The sequence below is a fragment of the Meles meles genome, chromosome 11, assembly GCF_922984935.1.
Source record: "Meles meles chromosome 11, mMelMel3.1 paternal haplotype, whole genome shotgun sequence".
NCBI lineage: Eukaryota > Metazoa > Chordata > Mammalia > Carnivora > Mustelidae > Meles > Meles meles.
In genome coordinates this window covers 4,890,893-4,908,699 of record NC_060076.1, presented here as the reverse complement: position 1 = coordinate 4,908,699, position 17,807 = coordinate 4,890,893, and the positions used below count along the sequence as shown (strand labels likewise).

Below are 17,807 nucleotides of genomic sequence, written 5' to 3'. Positions count from 1 at the left end.
CAGAGTGGAACTCCAGCCTTCTAACTCCTTGTCTAGCTAGGGCTCTTTGGGTAAAATACACAGGCCCCCCCTCCCCCCAGTTTTCCCAGGCCCTGTTCAGAGCAGCGCCTAAACCATCTCAAGCCACCCAGAAGGAAGATGAACTACCCCGAAGGAATCTCGTATTTGAGATCAGAGGAAACCAGGGAGTAAAACTATTCATGATACTAAGTTTGTCATTGGAAAGACTCCTTGACAGCTAAGCCTAAGGAGAATTATCAGTCACTACCCACCAGGGTTTAGTAGGAGACAAGGATTCAGTCCTCGGGACTTTGGAACTTCTGCTAGTATGAAATGTTAATCGTGACCAAAGGTCTTTATTTACTCAGAATGTTCTCCATTGCCTATAAAAAAATGAGGTGATTTAGTATCGGCTGTCCTAGTACACCTGAATGCCATTTAAAAACAAACAAAATACTTGATGTCGTGAATGAGTTATCCAAATTAAACTTGTTCTCTTTTCATTTTACAGGTTTTGGGTCTAGTAATACTGGTTCTTTGTTTGGTCAAGCAGCCAGCACCGGTGGAACAGTCTTTGGCCAGGTGAGTAACATGTGTTTGCCTCCGTTCGCGTCAGCATGTAGCAGACCATCCACCTTGTTCCCACACAGTGTAAGCAGTTCCTGCTGTGTGCCCAGTGACAGCGAACAGCCTCACGTAGTTCTCAGGCTTAGCCTTCTTTAGCTCCCTTGGGGCGGCAGAAATCTCAGCCTCTGATTAGAGAGAATGACTAGTTTTGATCTTTCTTTGACAGTCCTCTAGGAAAGCACTTAAAAAGCACAGTGCCCGGTCTCCATCCCTCCTCTGCCCATTCTGCTAGAGCAGGGGTTGGCAAGCCACAGTCCATGGGCTAAGTCCGCTCCTCAGCCTTTGTGTGTAGGGGTGTGTGTGGGTGTGGGTTTTAAGGTTCTGAAGCTAAGAATAGCTTGATAATAATAATAATTTAACAATAGCTACCTTTTTAAATAGTTATTTAGGCAACAAGAAAAATACGTAACCAGCACCATCCAGGGACCCTGGACTAAGCTGTATACCCTCCTTTTGGTGACTTACTTGAGCTTGTCCAGCTAGTGGTTATCTACACATGGGCACAGTATCGAGTGCTTTACGTAAATGGACTCACGTAATCATTACTGCTTCTATGAGGTAGGGGCTGTTATTGTCCCCATCCCACAGATGAGGACGGCGAGGGCCCAGAGAGAGTAAATGTACTGTTACGTCATATACCAGCTGCTTTCAGATCATAGTAACCCCTTGAGGAGTCCTTCTGAAGAAAGGCCCTCTGCATCAGAGCCAAAGGTGGCTTTCTGAAGGTGGGCTTGGCTCATGTCCGTTAACTAACGAAGTCGCAGCCCATTAGATGTTTCCGCCCCATCTTCAGGAAGACGTTTTCTTTGTGCTGCCTTTCCTTCGAAGACGGCCTCTGCCCTGGTCCGTGATCTGGGGCAGGGAGAAGTGACACTTCCCAGCTGATGATAGCAGGTTAAGTCATGGAAACCAAGTTCCTCACTGGAAACATCTAAAAATGGTGGGTGAACATAAAAACCATAGTTTTCAAAGCACTGGCAAGCTAATAAGGTAGTTTACCAAGTTGAATGAAAAGGAAATGGGTCCCTATGGAAGTGATGGGGCATAAGAGCCAGTGTTGCCATGAGGGCATTTATTAATCTCAGAACATTTTAATTTCCTATTTTAATAACCGCAGAGGGCAAAGGGGCAGAAATCACTAGCTGAGATATGCACAAAGAAGGGAGTCTGAAAGAGACCCTGCCCCACGATGATCCTATTTTCAGTGTAATTAAAGGGGCAGAAATCACTAGCTGAGATATGCACAAAGAAGGGAGTCTGAAAGAGACCCTGCCCCACAATGAGCTGGGCCTCCAGATTCGCTGGTCTCCGCCTGTGAATGTAGCCTGGCGGGTTCCTGGGTAGGTGGTGTCTGTGGATGTCTGACGGAAACAGCACAGACCCACCTTGAAGAAAAGTAGCTTCGCTCTAGGCTGCGGACAGTTTTTAAGGACATTGATTCCCATGCCTAAATTAATCATAAAAGGAAGCAAAGAACTATGAGCAAGGGCCAGGATAAACATCAGACATATATTTGTAAAGCTTTCTAGACTGTATGGAACAGAGCTGTTTTTTACATGTTTAGTAGAAATAAAAGTCAAACTTGAACATACTGGTAAAGAGTAGCAGTTAAGAAGTGTCCTAGCTACATTGAAAACCAAATAGAACTGCTAGAAAAATATAATTAAAATTTAAAACCAGCAGATTAGACCCAGCTGAAGAGAACAGTTCTATAGTAGGGATCAGCAACCTTCTGTAAAGGCCTAGATAGTAACTGTTTTAGGCTTTGAGAACCACATACCATTTCCGTCGCAGCTGCTCGGTGCTGCTACGCGGTGCTGCACGAAAGCAGCCGCAAACAGTAACTGAGTGAGCGTGCTTGTGTTTCCATAAAGCTTTATTGACAAAAACAGCAGTCTGGACTGAGCCCATGGACTCTAGTTGGTGGCCCTCGAACTGGAAGACAGGTCAGATTAAGTTACCGGGAATGCATCATGGAGAGCAAAAAAAAATGGAAAATACACAAGAGAGAGCAAAATCTGAGAAGAGAAATTTAACACGTTTAATCAGAGGAGAGAAAGAGAAAGGATGTGTGAGAATATCAGAGAAAAGACACAAACCAGTAGAAAACAGTAACCCACAGATTCTAAAGTCCAACAAACGCCAAGCAGAATGTGTGAAAGGAAACAGATTCCAAGACCCACCATAGTGAAGCTGCAGAGCTAGGAAGATGAAATGTTAAAAGCCTCCGGGAAAAAGACGGGTTACCTTCAAAAGAGCAGTAGTGGGGCTCACAGCTGACTTCTCAGCGGTGACGGTGAGAGCCAGAGACAGTCTAGCTATCTAGCATTTCTTTCTTTCTTTCTTTAAGATTTTGTTTGTTTATTTGAGAAAGAGTGAGAGAGAACATGGGAAGGGAGAAGGTCAGAGGGAGAAGCGGACTCCCCATGGAGCTGGGAGCCCGATGCGGGACTCGATACCAGGACTCCAGGATCATGACCTGAGCCGAAGGCAGTCACTTAACCAACTGAGCCACCCAGGCACCCCACTACCTAGCATTTCTAAACCCCACCAAAGAAACTTCTCCAAAGAGTGAGTGGAAGTCAAGATCTTTTTCAGACAGATACTGGGAGAATTTATGCCTAGCAGACCCGAAGGAAATTCTACAGGATGTTCTTGAGGCAAAAGGAAAATTTGACTTCACTAAAATTATGGCTCTCTTAATTTTAGGGTAAAGCAAGCCATGAAATAGGAAAATTACAGCCTGTAAAACTGACAGAGTAATTGTATTCAGAATATATAAACAATACAAATCAAAAAGAGAAAAGACAAGTACACCCCCACCAAAATGGCTAAATTGAAAAGGCTGGCAATACCCAATATTGGTGAGGAGTGTAGCAACTAGACACTCTCACGTGTTGCAGAAGGCAGTGAAAATCCATAGAACCACTTTGGAAAACCACCTGGCACTATCAGAACTGGAAACACAAGTCCTCTTGAGGCAACATGTCTACTTCTGGATATGTAGCCAGCAAAAGCGAGGGCCTATGTTCACTAGAAGGTATGAATAAGGACGTTCATAGAAGCAAAGTCATAAGAGCTAAAAGCAAGAAACTAACCGAAGTGCATATCAGCTGAAGAATGGATAATTAGGTTGAGGTATATTTGTACAGTGGAATACTGCAAAGCAGTGAAATCAGATGTCGTGTGCGTGTACAAAACAAACCGGGTAAGTCCCGCAGACGTAGAGTTAAGTGAAATAAGCCGGACTCGAGAGTCCGTACTGTTGGATTACACTTCGGTAGAGGCAGACACAGGCAAAACTTAGCAGGATAGAAATGACAGTGGTGGCTACTGTTAGGGCATTAAACAGGGGCTACAGAGGAGTCTTCTGAAGTTCTAAAACAGTGTTTGCTATCTTGACTGTTGCAGACACTTTCAAAATTCATTGAGCTCTCTACACATAAAATTTATGAACTTAAGCACAATAGAAAGAAAACAGGCAAAAGATTTCATGAAAAAAAGATACTTTTGGTTGCGCAGCATTGTGAACGTACCTGATGCTTAAAAATGCTGAAGTCAGTAAGTTTCATGTGTATTTTATCACAGTTTTTTAAAGAAGGAGAAATGAGAAAACATAGTAAGTAAATAACAGTTACTTAGAAGACCAGCAAACATAGTCAATCAGTAATACAAATTAAACCAACAGAGATGCACACCCGTGTGACAGCCAAAATTCGAAGCCCAAGGATTCCAAATGCCAGCGAATATGCGGAGCAAAGGACATTCACACACACTCCTGGTCAGGGTATCGTTTGGAACAACCACCTTGGAGAAGAGTTCGGCGCGATCCGGTGGAGACTGGCAGTGCCAACTCCTGGTGTGTTCTTAGAGAAATTCGTGCACACGGACCCCAGGATGCAGGGGTGTTCATAGCCACAGTGTTCTAGTAACCGCAAACCAGAAGCATCCTAGATGCTGACCAGTATTCCAATGGATAGGTGAATTTGTATTACTCTGTAGGGGAATTTTATTCGACTACAAAAGTGACCGAACTGGAGTGGCATGGGGGAACTCACAGGCATGATGTTGAGCTAAGGGACAGTAAACTTACTGTGACTGACTCTGTATTGGTTACTCCTCCCCACCCCGCCCACCCCCATATTCTTCGGCCGCAGACATTACGTTGACAGTTGGAGGGGCCACAAATTCAAGTCCATAGGTTTTTTTCCTAATGACGGGGGCCTTCCGTGTTGTATTCATGGCTATATCCCCAATTCTTAGGACTGTGGCTAGCATGTGAGAAGCACTGTAAAAACGAATGCCCTTTCAGTTGATAGAGGAGTCTCCTCAGAAATATCTAAGGATACAGGCAGATTCTGGCTGCGATGCAGAAGACCTTAACTCCTGTTATAGGACCAAGCAAAATCCGGGTAGTGTCATAATCACACTTATCCTACGGATATTGGAATTTCCTCCTGCTCTTCCCCCAAACCTGGTGGCATTTGTATATATCCCATGGTTGGTTTTGCCGTTGGCTCAGAACGGAACCGGAGTTCTTCGCTTCTCCGTGTGGCCTGTTTCCTTACAATGTGGTGGCTGGATTCCAAGGAGAAATTTCAAAAAAGAAAGGGAGCCAGGCAGAAAATAGATAGCCTTCTATGACCTAGCCACAGACCATCGCTTATGTTGCATTCTCTTCTTCAAAGCAGTTTCAGAATCCCATCCAGGTGTAAAAGGAGGGCGATAGGCTTCACCTCTTACCCTAGAAGAGCACATGAGTCTAGAAATGTCGCTGTGACCACCTTGGAAAATGTAATCTGTCACAGTGGGACTCAGGAGTGCCAGAAAGCCTTGCGGAATTCATTTCCAGAGAGGGGAGCCCGTTGTAGGTGCGTGTGATGGTATAGCAGATTCTGGGGCGCCTGTCTGGTCTGAGTTTGGGAAGTGGAAGAGAGGCCTTGCTGATGTACTGGCTAGAGAAGGAGTCAGAAGTTACTGGCAACAATGGAAACAAACAAAATAAAAGACCAGTAAGCACATGCAAACACCATGAAACATGAGGAAAATGAAAATCAAAACCAGAATGAGAATATCACTTCACACCCTTTTGGTGGCTGTCATTAAAAAACAAACAAACCTGAGAAGAGTGGGCATTGACTGACAAGGATGCGGAGAGAATGGAACCCAGCATTGCTGGTTGGAATGTGAAGTGCATCCACTGTGGAAAACAGGTCAGTGGTTCCTCAAAAAGCCGAACTTAGAATTACCATATGACCTGGCAACTTCACTACTGGGTATATACCCAAAGGAATTGAAAGCAGGAAGTCAAAGAGACACTTTTCACCAGTCTTCACAGCAGCGTTACTCACAGTAGCCAAAAGGAGGAAACAACCCAGATGTCCATCAACAGATGACTGAATAAACAAAATATGGTCTGTGCATAAAATGGAATATTATTCAGCCTTCCAGAGGGATGAAGTTCTCATTCATATACACGTGGATGAATCTTGAGTGCATTATAATAAAATAAGCCAGACGTAAAAGGACGAATAACGTGTGAGTCCGCATACGTGACGTATTTCGAGCAGCTAAATGCATAGAGCAGGAAAGTAAATTAGAGGTTTCAGTGGCTGTTAGGAGGAGAGAATGGGAGTTAGCGCTTAGTGGTTGAGAATTTTGTTTGCGATGAAAAATCTTGGAAATACGGGGCGCCTGGGTGGCTCAGTGATTAAGCATCGGCCTTCGGGTCGGGTCATGATCCCAGGGTCCTGAGATCAAGCCCCTCATTGGGCTCCCTGCTTGGCGGGAAGTCTGCTTCTCCTTCTCCCTCTTCCTTCGGCTCCCGCTACTTGTGCTCACTCTCTGCCAAATAAATAAATAAAATCTTAAAAGAGAAGATAAATCTTGGAAATCGGTAGTGATGATGGCTACACAGCATTGTGAATATAATTCTCGCGATGGAATTGTATGCTTACGTGGTTAAAATAACAATGATACTTTGCTGCAGTCTTAACCTAATAGTGTAATATACCAAAAACCATTGAATTTTACCCTTTAAAATCAGTGAGTTTTATGGTATATGGATTATATCCCAATAAAGCTGTTCTGTTTAAAAACAACAAAACAGATTGGAGTCTGAAAGGCTTGCAGGTACAACAGTAATTTGTTTAATATAAAAATCTTCCCTATCCACCCCTCCCCCACTTTTGCCAAGAGAAGAGAAACAAAGGCAGGACCGAAAAGCAGAAAGAACTTGCCCTGTCCTGCAGTCTCTCACTGCCCAGAACTGTTGAATCCAAAGGTAACACTGCGGCCCAGCTGCCTCCTGGCTCCAGGCTCAGCCTTGTGGCAAAGAATTTAAACCCTAAGCAAACACAGAGGTGAGTTCATTCTTCAAGCTTTGACTTGTTTCCAGATCAGCTCAACACTTAGTGAAATGTGAATGATTGCATACTCACTTTGGGATACAGATGAAAGAGAGGCCTCTTGTGCTGCGGGAGAGCCGTGTTCTTCCGTCCCCACGCCGCTGGTCTGCACGCAAAGTCTTGTATACCAAAATATATGTATGTACGTATTTTGCACAAATATTATATCGCATAAATATTATGTATAACATGAAAAAGCAAAATTAAAAGGGGGCATCCACAGTCGTATTTTAGAGAACAGCAAGAAACAACCTGTATGGATGATCCAGAGAGTGGAACGAGCAGGCAGAGAGTTTAAAATAACTTTTGTGACTGTCGTGCTGAAGGATTTAGAGGAGAAGGAAAGAATGGTTGACTAGGAATCTCAGCAGAGAATTGGCAATTATAAAAATAAATACTAAGTCTGGATCTGGATCTGAAGTTCAAATCTAGTATCTGAGATTAAAAATGATTAGACAGCCGTGACAGCAGAGCGAGGACTACAGAAGTACAGTGAACTCGAGCACAGGTAGAAGTGATCTAAAATGAAGCTCAGAGCAGGGCCCCTGGCTGGCTCAGTTGGTAGAGTGTGTGATTCTTGATCTCAGGGTCGTGACTTCAAGCCCCGCATTGGGCATGGATCCTGCTTTAAATTAATATATAAAGAAGTAAACAACATTTTTTGAATGAAACTCAGACTGAGAAAACCACGGGCAGAACACTGGTGACCTGTGGAACACAGTGCCAGGCAGCCTGTCGTGTTTGTAACCAGAGTCCTTGAAGGAGAGGAGACAGCATGGAGTGGACGAAGAATATTGGAAGAGAAATGGCCAAGCTTTTCCAAATGTCTTGAAAAACAAGGATCCAAAAATCCAAGAAACTCTGTGAACCCTAAACAGAGTAAATACGAGAAGGCCACACCTAGACACATCATAGATAAGCAGAATTCTGAAAACCAGATACAAAGAGAAAAATTCTAAAGCAGCTAAAAACACTCAGGCCATACAGGGAAATAATGTATTACGTGGTTATGGGGAGATGTTAAATGTGTGATAACCAGAGCAAAAAGGCAGAGAATATTCTTTGCTCCCTTTGTGTAGACCAGTGGTTCTCAGATGGTATCGGTTCCACCCCCACCCCCGTGGGGGGAGTTTCACAACTGCAATGCCCAGACACCTGTTTGGTTCTCTGAGTAGGGGGTGCTATCAGCATCTTGGGAGTAAAGGCCAGGAATGCAGCTGAACATTCCATAGCCCTCCAGAACAAGGAATTATCCAACCCAAATGTCAATGCCACTGTTAAGAAACCATTATTAGGTAAAGATTTCTTAGAACCCAAAAAGCACTTAACCATAAAAGAAGAAAATTTAAAAAGTAGACTCCCGTCAGAATTACAAAGTGATGCTCATCAAAATGTTGTTATGAAATGAAAAGGCAGGATATAAACCGGGGAAAATATTTATAATGCATGTGTCAAATGAAGGGCTTCTGTCTAGAATATGTAAAGAATACATAAAGAACTTTAAAAACTAAGCAAAGTACTTGGACAGATACTTTACAAAGTATATGAATGGCCAATAAGCACTTGAAACCTTGCCCACCATTATTAGTCATCAGAGAAATGTAATTTGGAACCGCAATATGACACTACCCCAAAGCCGCTAAAATTACTAAAATTTAAGAGCTAACAAAACCAAATGTGGAGATTAGAGCAAATAAATCTCTTAATGTGTTGCTGGTGGGATTATAAAACGGTAATTTGGAAAACCATTTGGCAATTTCTTAAATAGACACTAATTTTGTGGTTTAGCAGTTCCAGTCCTCAGTATTTAGCCAAAAGAGCTGAAAACCTAGGTCCACAGAAAGACTTACTGTTTATAGCAGCTTTGTTTATGACAGCCCAAAGCTGGGAATAGTCCAGATGTCTGGCAGGAGAGCAGTAAGCAGCGGCGTACTCCTCTAACGGAATACTACTCAGCAGTATAAAGGCAAGAGTCACTGGTGCGTGCAACCGTACGGATGAATCAAAAGCGTATGTTGATTCTCACCAGGTCAGTTAGGCAAGAAAATGAAATAAAAGGCATCTAGGTGAGAAGGGAAAAAGTAAAGCTCTGTATCTGCAGACAACATGATCAAATATATAGGAAATTCTAAGGAATCCACTAAAATACTAGCAGAACTAATAAATGGGTTCACAGTGGCAGTATGCAAGAATAATATTTTTGAAAACCAACTTTCATATGTTTGCAATAAACTACCTGAAAATGAAAGTAAAAATTCCATTTTCAATTATATCAAAAAGGGCATGATACTTAGGAATAAATTTAACAAAATCAGTGTAAAATATACTCTGAATATTATAAAACATTGTTTAAAGAAATTAAAGATGATCTAAATGAATGGAAGGATACCCAATGCTCACGGATTGTAAGACTACATTTGATGGAGAGAGCACGTATTGAAATAGTTTAATTTCAGAGAGTTAGTACTATGAAGAGAATAAAGCAGTAATCAGGAAGAACAATTTAGGTTACGTAGTCAGGAAAAGCCTTTGTGAAGAAGTCTCATCGGTGTTTCTGTTTCCTTTTTATATTTGTTTCTTTGAGTTAGGATCAAGTCCAGTCCACACGTTGAAACTGCGTAATAGGTCTCCCGACTGTCTCTCTCTATAGATGACCCTTCTGTGTCTCTCTTCCTCTTGTTGTTTCTCATAATTCAGTTCTGTAGAATTTCCTGTGGTCTGGTTGCTGACTGCATTCCCATGTTACAGCTCCTAGGTTAATTGGTCCCCCATCCCTTGTTAACTTCCTGTGAAGTAGGGGTTGGGTCTGGAGGCTTGAGATTGATTTGATTTAATTTGATTTTTTTTAAGATTATTTATTTATTTGGGGGCGCCTGGGTGGCTCAGTGGGTTAAAGCCTCTGCCTTCGGCTCAGGTTGTGATCCCAGGGTCCTGGGATGGAGCCCCGCATCGGGCTCTCTGCTCAGCAGGGAGCCTGTTTTCTCCTCTCTCTCTCTGCCTGCCTCTCTGCCTACTTGTGATCTCTGTCAAATAAATAAAAATAAAATCTTTAAAAAAAAATTATTTATTTATTTGATAGAGAAATCACAAGTAGGCAGAAGTTGGCAGAGAGGCAGGCAGATAGAGAGGGAGAAGCAGGCTCCATGCTGAGCAGAGAGCCCAATGTGGGGCTCCATCCCAGGACCCTGGGAACATGACCTGAGCTGAAGGCAGAGGCTTAACCCACTGAGCCACCCAGGCACTGCTTGATTTGATTCTTTTTTTTTTTGGACAACATTATGAGGTTGGATCTTGAACAGTAACTCCCTATTTAATGATATTCGTGAATTGTCAACTTTTGGGGCATGACAATGGTATGGTTATGGTTTATGTTTTAGAGATTATACAAGAAAAATTAGTGGTTCAAATGATAAGATGTCTAGGATTTGCTTCATGCTGATAAAAGATGGGATAAGTAAAAGGGTTTTAGATAAAACTGAACTGGCTGTGAGTTCATTGAAACTGGATGATGGGCATGGGGTAGGAGCATTATATTCTTTCTTTTTTTATACTTTTGAGATTTTCCATAATTTAAAATTTTAAAACTGTTGTAATCTATTGCAATTAAAATGACCGAGACTCTCTCTAACCCATTTATGAGGATGGTAGTAACTCAATTCACATTCACTTCTGTGATCCCCTTCCATTCATTTCTACAGATAGCCATCATTCTTGAAATCCTATTTTTGCAGTTTAAACATCTGAAATTGCCATTTTTTTGGTAGGGTGAAAATAGCCACATTTTGGCAGTTGACTGTGTTTCAGTCTGATGCATGGAAGTCAGCTACAGAGTCTGATATTTTCTTCATGCTGCATGAATTCATTGCCGTGCCTGCCTTCCTTTCAAAGTCTGGCTACTGGTTATCAAAGCCCATGCTTTTATGATTGGATTGGATTCCAGGTTTTAAAAAGCTCTTACTCATCATTAAATCATTGTTGTAAACTTACTGTTGCTTTAAGGACATTTAGGGGGCAAAAAGAGGGAGTAGAGACGAGTATAAGTGCCTTAGGTACAGGCACCCCCAAGTAAAATTTAGCCTGTCGCGTTCCAGTACAAAAGACCAGTGTAACTGGACCATGTCGGGGGTGAGGGGAGGAGAGACGATAAAGGATGATGTCAGAGGTGGCCAGGGGCCACATTGCCTAGGGTCCTGTAGAACTTTTCAATACGAGTTTAAGGATCTGACTGCCATTCGTAGATGTTACTCTAGCTGCTGTGTGAATGGAGATGCAGTAGAAGCAGGGAGTTAGGTTGTGTAGTCCAGGCAACAAGCTGAGGCTTGGTGGCTCAGACCAGGGTGGTGGCTGTGCCCCTGAGGGGGTGCCCGAGGGGTTTGTTTCTGAGGTGGCCCCCTGGAAGTGTGACTTCAGTGTGAAGTGTTAGAGAAATGCCTGGCGCCTAGAAAGTGCTCAGTCATTGGTCAGTTACCGATTGGTCAGTTACTGTCGCTGTTACATCCCAGATAGCAGCGGTCTTCCGAGCCTGTGCTTACACTGCAGGCGCTATTGGAAAGTGCACTGTGCTTCTTAGCACATTTAATTGACTCGCCGGTTTCGGGTAGGGAATTCTTTATTCCCATTTCACAGGGGATGGACTTCAGCATCCCTGTGTCTGCCTTTGAGGGGCGCATCTATAAGGTTCCTGTGCACAGTGACCCATTTCTCTCTCTCCTTTTTTTTTTTTTGAAGTAGGCTCCATACCCAATGTGGAGCCCAGTGTGGGGCTTGAACTCACGACCCTGAGATCCAGACCTCTGATGAGCTGAGGTCAAGAGTCAGCAGACACTTAACCGACTGAGGTACCCCCAACAGTGATCTATTTCTAAAAGCCAATCTTGGGGCGCCTGGGTGGCTCAATGGATTAAGCCTCTGCCTTCAGCTCAGGTCATGATCTCAGGGTCCTGGGATGGAGCCTCGCATCAGGCGCTCTGCTCAGCAGGGAGCCTGCTTCCCCCTCTTTCTCTGCCTGCCTCTCTGCCTACTTGTGATCTCCCTCTGTGTGTCAAATAAATGAATAAATAAATATCTTTAAAAACCTGTCTCATTTCTACATTATCAGCCAAGAAGATGTCCCATGTAACTAATATTAATGATCCCTCAAATCTAGCACTGGTCTTCCTTTAAGAACCAGTTTCCAAACTGAAATAAAGTATGTGGTGCCTGAGACAGCTTTGAGTCAGCACGCGCCCTAAGTTAGCAGCATCCTTTGAGCATAAGATTTGCAGACTTGGACGAAATTCAGCTATGGTCATCATTTCAACAATGGAGCTAATTTAAGCTTATTTCTGCAGTATGGGAAAGTCATTATGAAATAAAGTGCACAAATTGGGAAAAAAGACAGTGTAAATCACTTTTCATCAGTTGCTGATGAGTTCAGCCAAATACTGGAGGAATCAAAAGAAGTCATGTTCATAATCGCCGAGAAATGTTTTTCAACTTTCTCACTTGGGGGAACTCTTGAGGGGTTGGCTTTCCTGCCTTGGCTTCATGTCAAGCGGAGACTGCAGGCGGTGGGGCAGATAAACATTCAGAGTTCCCTCCTCCCATAAATCATGTTTGCAGAGAACTGTGAGTGTGGAACAGCTTGAGAACTTCTGATTTGTAGGAAGTCCCTGTCCGGAGTCCAGCGTCTTTTGTGGTGGTTAGAGCATCCGTCCCCGAACTAATCAGAGTACTCTTGCTTTTTCCCTTTGTCCCAGCTGTGAGCGCCTCCTTTCCGCGGATGTGGCCTGCCGTTTGACGGTGACCTCTCATCCTATCTCACTTCCTGCCCCTTTTGTTTTCCAGCAGCCCTCTTCCAGTGGGAGCGTGTTTGGGTCTGGAAACACTGGAAGAGGGGGAGGTTTCTTCAGTGGCCTTGGAGGGAAACCCAGCCAGGATGCAGCCAACAAAAACCCATTCGGCTCGGCCAGCGGGGGCTTCGGATCTGCAACCACCCCAAGTAAGTCAAGACCGTTTGCCCGGTCTCTTTGGCCCCATAACGCCATTGTCATCCCCGTAGTGCTAGTAGAGCTTTGGTGACAAGCGTAGAAAGGAAAGAGAGGGGTCCAGAAGGCCCATAATAGAGATCAAAGCAGTGTGATCTGTTTTTATTTTGAGTTTTGTTTTTGTTTTTTTAATGAGATGTCCTGTATAATCACAAACAGCCAGCAGAGCTGCACGGTGAGGCTCTGTGCACTGAGCTCCTCCCCTCTCCGCTCCCAAGGCCCAGATCGCTCTGTGTCTTAGAGCTGAAATGACTTGAAGTGAATGCAAGGGGACGGGCACAAATGAGAGCAGCAGAGCAAGCTGGGTGTGCTTGGAGAAGGAGCATGTGGGTTTTGGGTGTGTGGTGCCCTCTTCTCGGAATTGGTTTGAAAATTCAGCTGCCACAGAGAAATGTTACCCAGAACTTAAAGCCTTCGTTATTTGTCATCTCTTACATTTTCGCCTTCGCTTCAGTGGAAGCTGTATCATTCTGCTGGCACTTTTTTCTCCAGCTAATTTTTCAAATTCTTTGTTGATCTGTCTATTCATGGTTGGAAATGAAAGAAATTTGGGTTGGTTGGTTCTTTTTTTAATCTTAAAAAAATCCTGCCGCTGATGGCAGCTGAGATGGGAAGGTGGGGGCCTGTCATCTTCATCTCTGCTTCCCTCGTTAACACACCGCGCACGGAGCACCTCGGCGCCTGATGCGCTACACGGGGTCCTCGTGAATCGGGAGCCGATATTCTCAGACAGGACAGGAACTCCCTTCACGTTAAGGCTCACGCAGTTCAAAGCAGAGTTCTTCATCCTGAGTCTCCAGATTGACGGATCAGTTGTTTTGGTGTCACTGTTCACCTCCTGCCATACAAGGGAAGGTTAGAGTCAAGAGACACGGACCTCTTGTGAAATTACACGGTGGAAATCTCTTCTTGAGCTCTCAGTCTCCCAGGAGGAACTTAGAATCCTAGAATGAGGGGCATCTGGGTGGCGCAGTTACGAGTCTGCCTTGGCTCAGGTCACGATCCCAGGGTCCTGGGATCCCTCTCCTGCTTCCCCTGTTTGTGCACGTGCTCTCTTTCTCTATCAAATAACTTTAAAAAATCTTAAAAAAAAAAAAAAAAAAGAATCCTAGAATGAAGGGATCCTAGAAATTGTGTCAAGTAGTTTTCAAAAACTCTTTCTGCGGATGAGCTTCTACGCAGAAGCCCCATGTGTGAAACTGGTTAAAGAGGTCTGCTTGGAAGCAGGGGCCAAGCACCAGAGACACTGCTTGCTCTCCCCATCTTCCCCCGCCCTCGCCCGCAGCGTGGGGCCGCGGGGCTCCATAGCGCACACTTGGACAGCAGGATCCTCGTGTGGCACTCTGCCCATTTTCCAGTGAGGAAGTGAGCCCCGAGTGGTGAGGGGATTTTAAGGCACAAGGCTAGCACGTGGCAGATGTAGGACTCTGCTCGATCATGTGTCGCTACAAAACGGCATCTGGCATAGAAGCGGTACTCGGTGACCTGCTGCTTCGAACCGTGGCTTTCTCCCTTCGGTTACAGTCTGCGAGACTGTGTTACTGGGCAGCTTGGTTGAATCTTAGGTGTGTCGTGTCCTTGTAAAATCCCCATTCCTCCGGCCTGAGTCATCTCTTCGGCCCTGGCCCTTACCTGTCAGAGAATGGCGTGGGAGCCAGCTGTGCACCCTCGTCCAGCTCTCCCTCCAGCGACCCTGTGCTGGGCAGCCTGAGCTCTGCCATCGCGTCGGTGTGTACCCCATGGGAACTGGACCACACGGCGAGTCAGCACTGCCCTCCTCTGCCCCCAGTGCATCGTTCACTGGCACACCTTTTCTCTAATTCTTTAATTCTGGTTTAAAAGTAAACCAGATATTTTCATAGGATTATACCAGATTCTTGATAGCAGACACCTGCTGGTCTTCATTTCCCTAAACGTTGGTTTTTATAAGCCAGTAGTTTACTTTTATGGTAAGAGAAGTTTCAGATATTGAAAAGACTTAAACATTATTTTGTTTTGAAAACTGAAAGGTGATTCGATAGTGAAAGGGACAGGAGCCTCTGTAGCCCAGAGGACCAGGTGCAGAAGAGGAAGAACGGCAGAGGAGAAGGAGCTAGAAGTCATCTGGGGACAGCCATTGTCCTCACCAGAACTGAGGATGCTTTCTGCGAACCACCGGAGGCAGCCTCCTTCTCTTTGGGTGACTCTGCAGTATTTGACACTTTGAGCACGTCTTTCCTGGGCTGTATAGACCGATTCTCCTGGTTCTCTTTCTGCCTTTCAGACGGGTCCTTCTCTGCCGCTTCTCTCTGTCCTTGCAGGCACGTCCTCACTGTCATCTGGGTCAGCACAGTAGTCTCCAGACTCCCCTCCCCGCGTACCCTCCCCTGGCATGTGGACATTCACGCCAAGCTGAGTGTTTTGAACTCTCCTTTGCATTTGCCACTCTCCTTACGCAGAACGCCTGGCAGCTTCCCACTGACACGAAGCCAGCTCCTTGGCTTGGACGTCCGGGCCCTCTGCGAGCTGCCCCGCACACTCTCCTGTTCCCCCATCGTGTTCCCTCGGCGCCGGCCGGTCTCCCAGCCGTCCTCCGTACGCATGCCGCTCCTCTCTGCCCGCTCCGGTGCCGGAGCTCCCCTGCTCCCTCCACGCCCGCTGCCGAACCCACCCTTCCTTTAAGGGTGACTGTAAGTCTCCGCCTGTGTGCAGCTGGGCCTGAGGGCCTCGGGGGTCCCGGTGCTCTCTCCCTCTCTGGAATCCCGCAGCCCTTGTGTTCCCTTCCTTCACATGACATCAGGTGGAAGGGAACGGATCCTTATGGACGCCTCCTGTGTGCCACGTGCCCGTGTAGTTGGGCTGACTGCTTCTTACAGCAGGACTTCTCAATGTCCTGTCCCCGTTTTACCAATCAGGAAATAGGATCAGGAGGCAGTGTGGAACCACCAGGGTTGTTTCCAGAACCCTGACCCACCCCGGTGCCTCCTGAGCTCTTCCGAGCCTTGCAGCGGAGTACAGCTCCTCCCGGTCGGGTCTTGTCTGGCGGCCCTCGGGCTGGTTCTCGGGAGCACTGAACACGCTCCTCTGCAGCCGGTCTCTGAGCACAGGCTGGGCACTCGGCAGTTTCCCTGGTGGCTGCCCAGTCCTGCTGCTGCCCTCTTCCGCCCTGAGAGGCCATTAGTCCCCTGCCATGACGGCGGAAGCCAAGCCGGGAGCACAGCTGCTGGGAGCTGGCCTGTCCTTTATCCAGAAGCCCGCAGCTCCTGAAGGTTTCTGCTCTCTCTGCCCCCGGAGACTATCTGAGATCCACGCTCAAATTTCAGGGGTCGCTTAAAATTCAGCAGCACAGCGCACTGTTACCCCGAGCGTTTACTGCGTCCCCATGCCCCATCCTAAGGACACTGGTGAGAGCCGTCCCCAGCGCGCTCTTCCTGTTCGGAGGCCCGAAAGGCGAAAATTGTGTGAGGATGCGGAAGCCATTTGAGGAGAACCTCTTGGGCCAGCAAGGCTCCCGCTACCCCTGTTCTTCCAGAGAACGTCTTGGAAAGTGTCCCGGGCCTGAGCTTGTTGAGGAACCCCCTTCTCAGGGCGTGTCGAATTCGAATCCGTGACTTTAGCCTGCAGAATGACATGGGCCGGGTCTCCGTGTTAGTGTTTATATCACATTTATATCAGGGATAACTTAATTGAGGCAGGGTTGGACCCTGATGTTGAGTTAGGCAAATGTTTTTTGCCAAATGAAAGACCCAAGAGGATGGTGTCAAGCCGGCAGGGGGAAGCCCAGAGCCGAAGCCACTTGTCCCTGGACTCGCCACCCCCAAGAGTCGAAGTCACCAGCCGGCTCTTTGAGGACAGCTGCTCTGCCCACGTGTGAAGAGGCTCCTGCGTGCCTCCTGTTCCAACAGCCAAGATAACCCTCTGACTTGCCGTATTTTAAGAGCCAGGAACTGTGTTATTTTGGAGCCGCTGGGAAAGAACCGAGAAGCATGTTGTTGACTGCGGGAACGGAGAGGAGCGGACCTTGCTTAATGCCACTTTGCTTCAGAGCAGCTTAAATAAATCCTAAAACGTTTCAACATGCAGAGCTCCTCTTGAGACTGTGAACGAAAACTGTTACAACTTGACTGGTTTTAACTCTCACGATCTTTGCAGAATGAAAAGGATTATGTTTTTTGCCACTGATCTGTTCTGTGTCGTCTTATATCGAACACAAGAGGGATGTGGCAGGAGGAAGAGTTAAAGAAACAGAGAGGGGAAGCTCTGCCATCGGCCCGGCTAGGCTCCGCACACGGCAGCTCACCTGAGCCTCAGCAGCGGTGCGGACGCCCCCCGCTGTCCCCATTTTATCTCAGAGAAAACTGGGACCTGGGAAGGTGAAGTCCTTGCTGCCGGCTGCTAGGTGTCCTGAGCCAGGGCTGCCTGCACAACACCCGTGTACTCCACTCTGACGCCGTGAGCATCTGCAGACAAAGAAGACAGAGGGGTGAAGATGCCCAGAAACTTCTGTTCTCTGACTTCAGGCATTTCAGTCTCCCAGCATCGTCCCGGGAAAATCATTTCACCTCTGTATCTCAGATTTCTCCAAGGGGACAGCTAGCCCCAGGTCTCGTGCTTGAACGGATTTGCTGTTGGCAGTTTTTGCCGCAGTGGCATTAAGGAAGTCGGAAACTTGCAGTCCTCTGTTTCTGAGGGGCCGAGCAAAGGAACGGCGGAGGAGCCCGATTTGCATCTCCAGCACTGAAGGAGGGTCCTGCCGCCGAGAGGATAA

The 17,807-nt window shown here is 46.2% G+C and overlaps 1 protein-coding gene across 5 annotated transcripts in view; it reads left to right on the top strand.

Moving 5' to 3' along the window:
- Positions 1 to 17,807, top strand: part of NUP214 (nucleoporin 214) — a 104,110-nt gene that overhangs the window by 75,531 nt on the left and 10,772 nt on the right. For 4 of the 5 annotated variants that reach the window (XM_046022016.1, XM_046022013.1, XM_046022015.1 and 1 more), the window contains 2 exons: positions 512 to 582; positions 12,861 to 13,014. In XM_046022016.1, coding sequence (XP_045877972.1) covers positions 512 to 582; positions 12,861 to 13,014 — 225 coding nt within the window. The remainder of the gene's footprint in view (positions 1 to 511; positions 583 to 12,860; positions 13,015 to 17,807) is intronic. The other variant, XM_046022014.1, reaches the window with a different exon arrangement.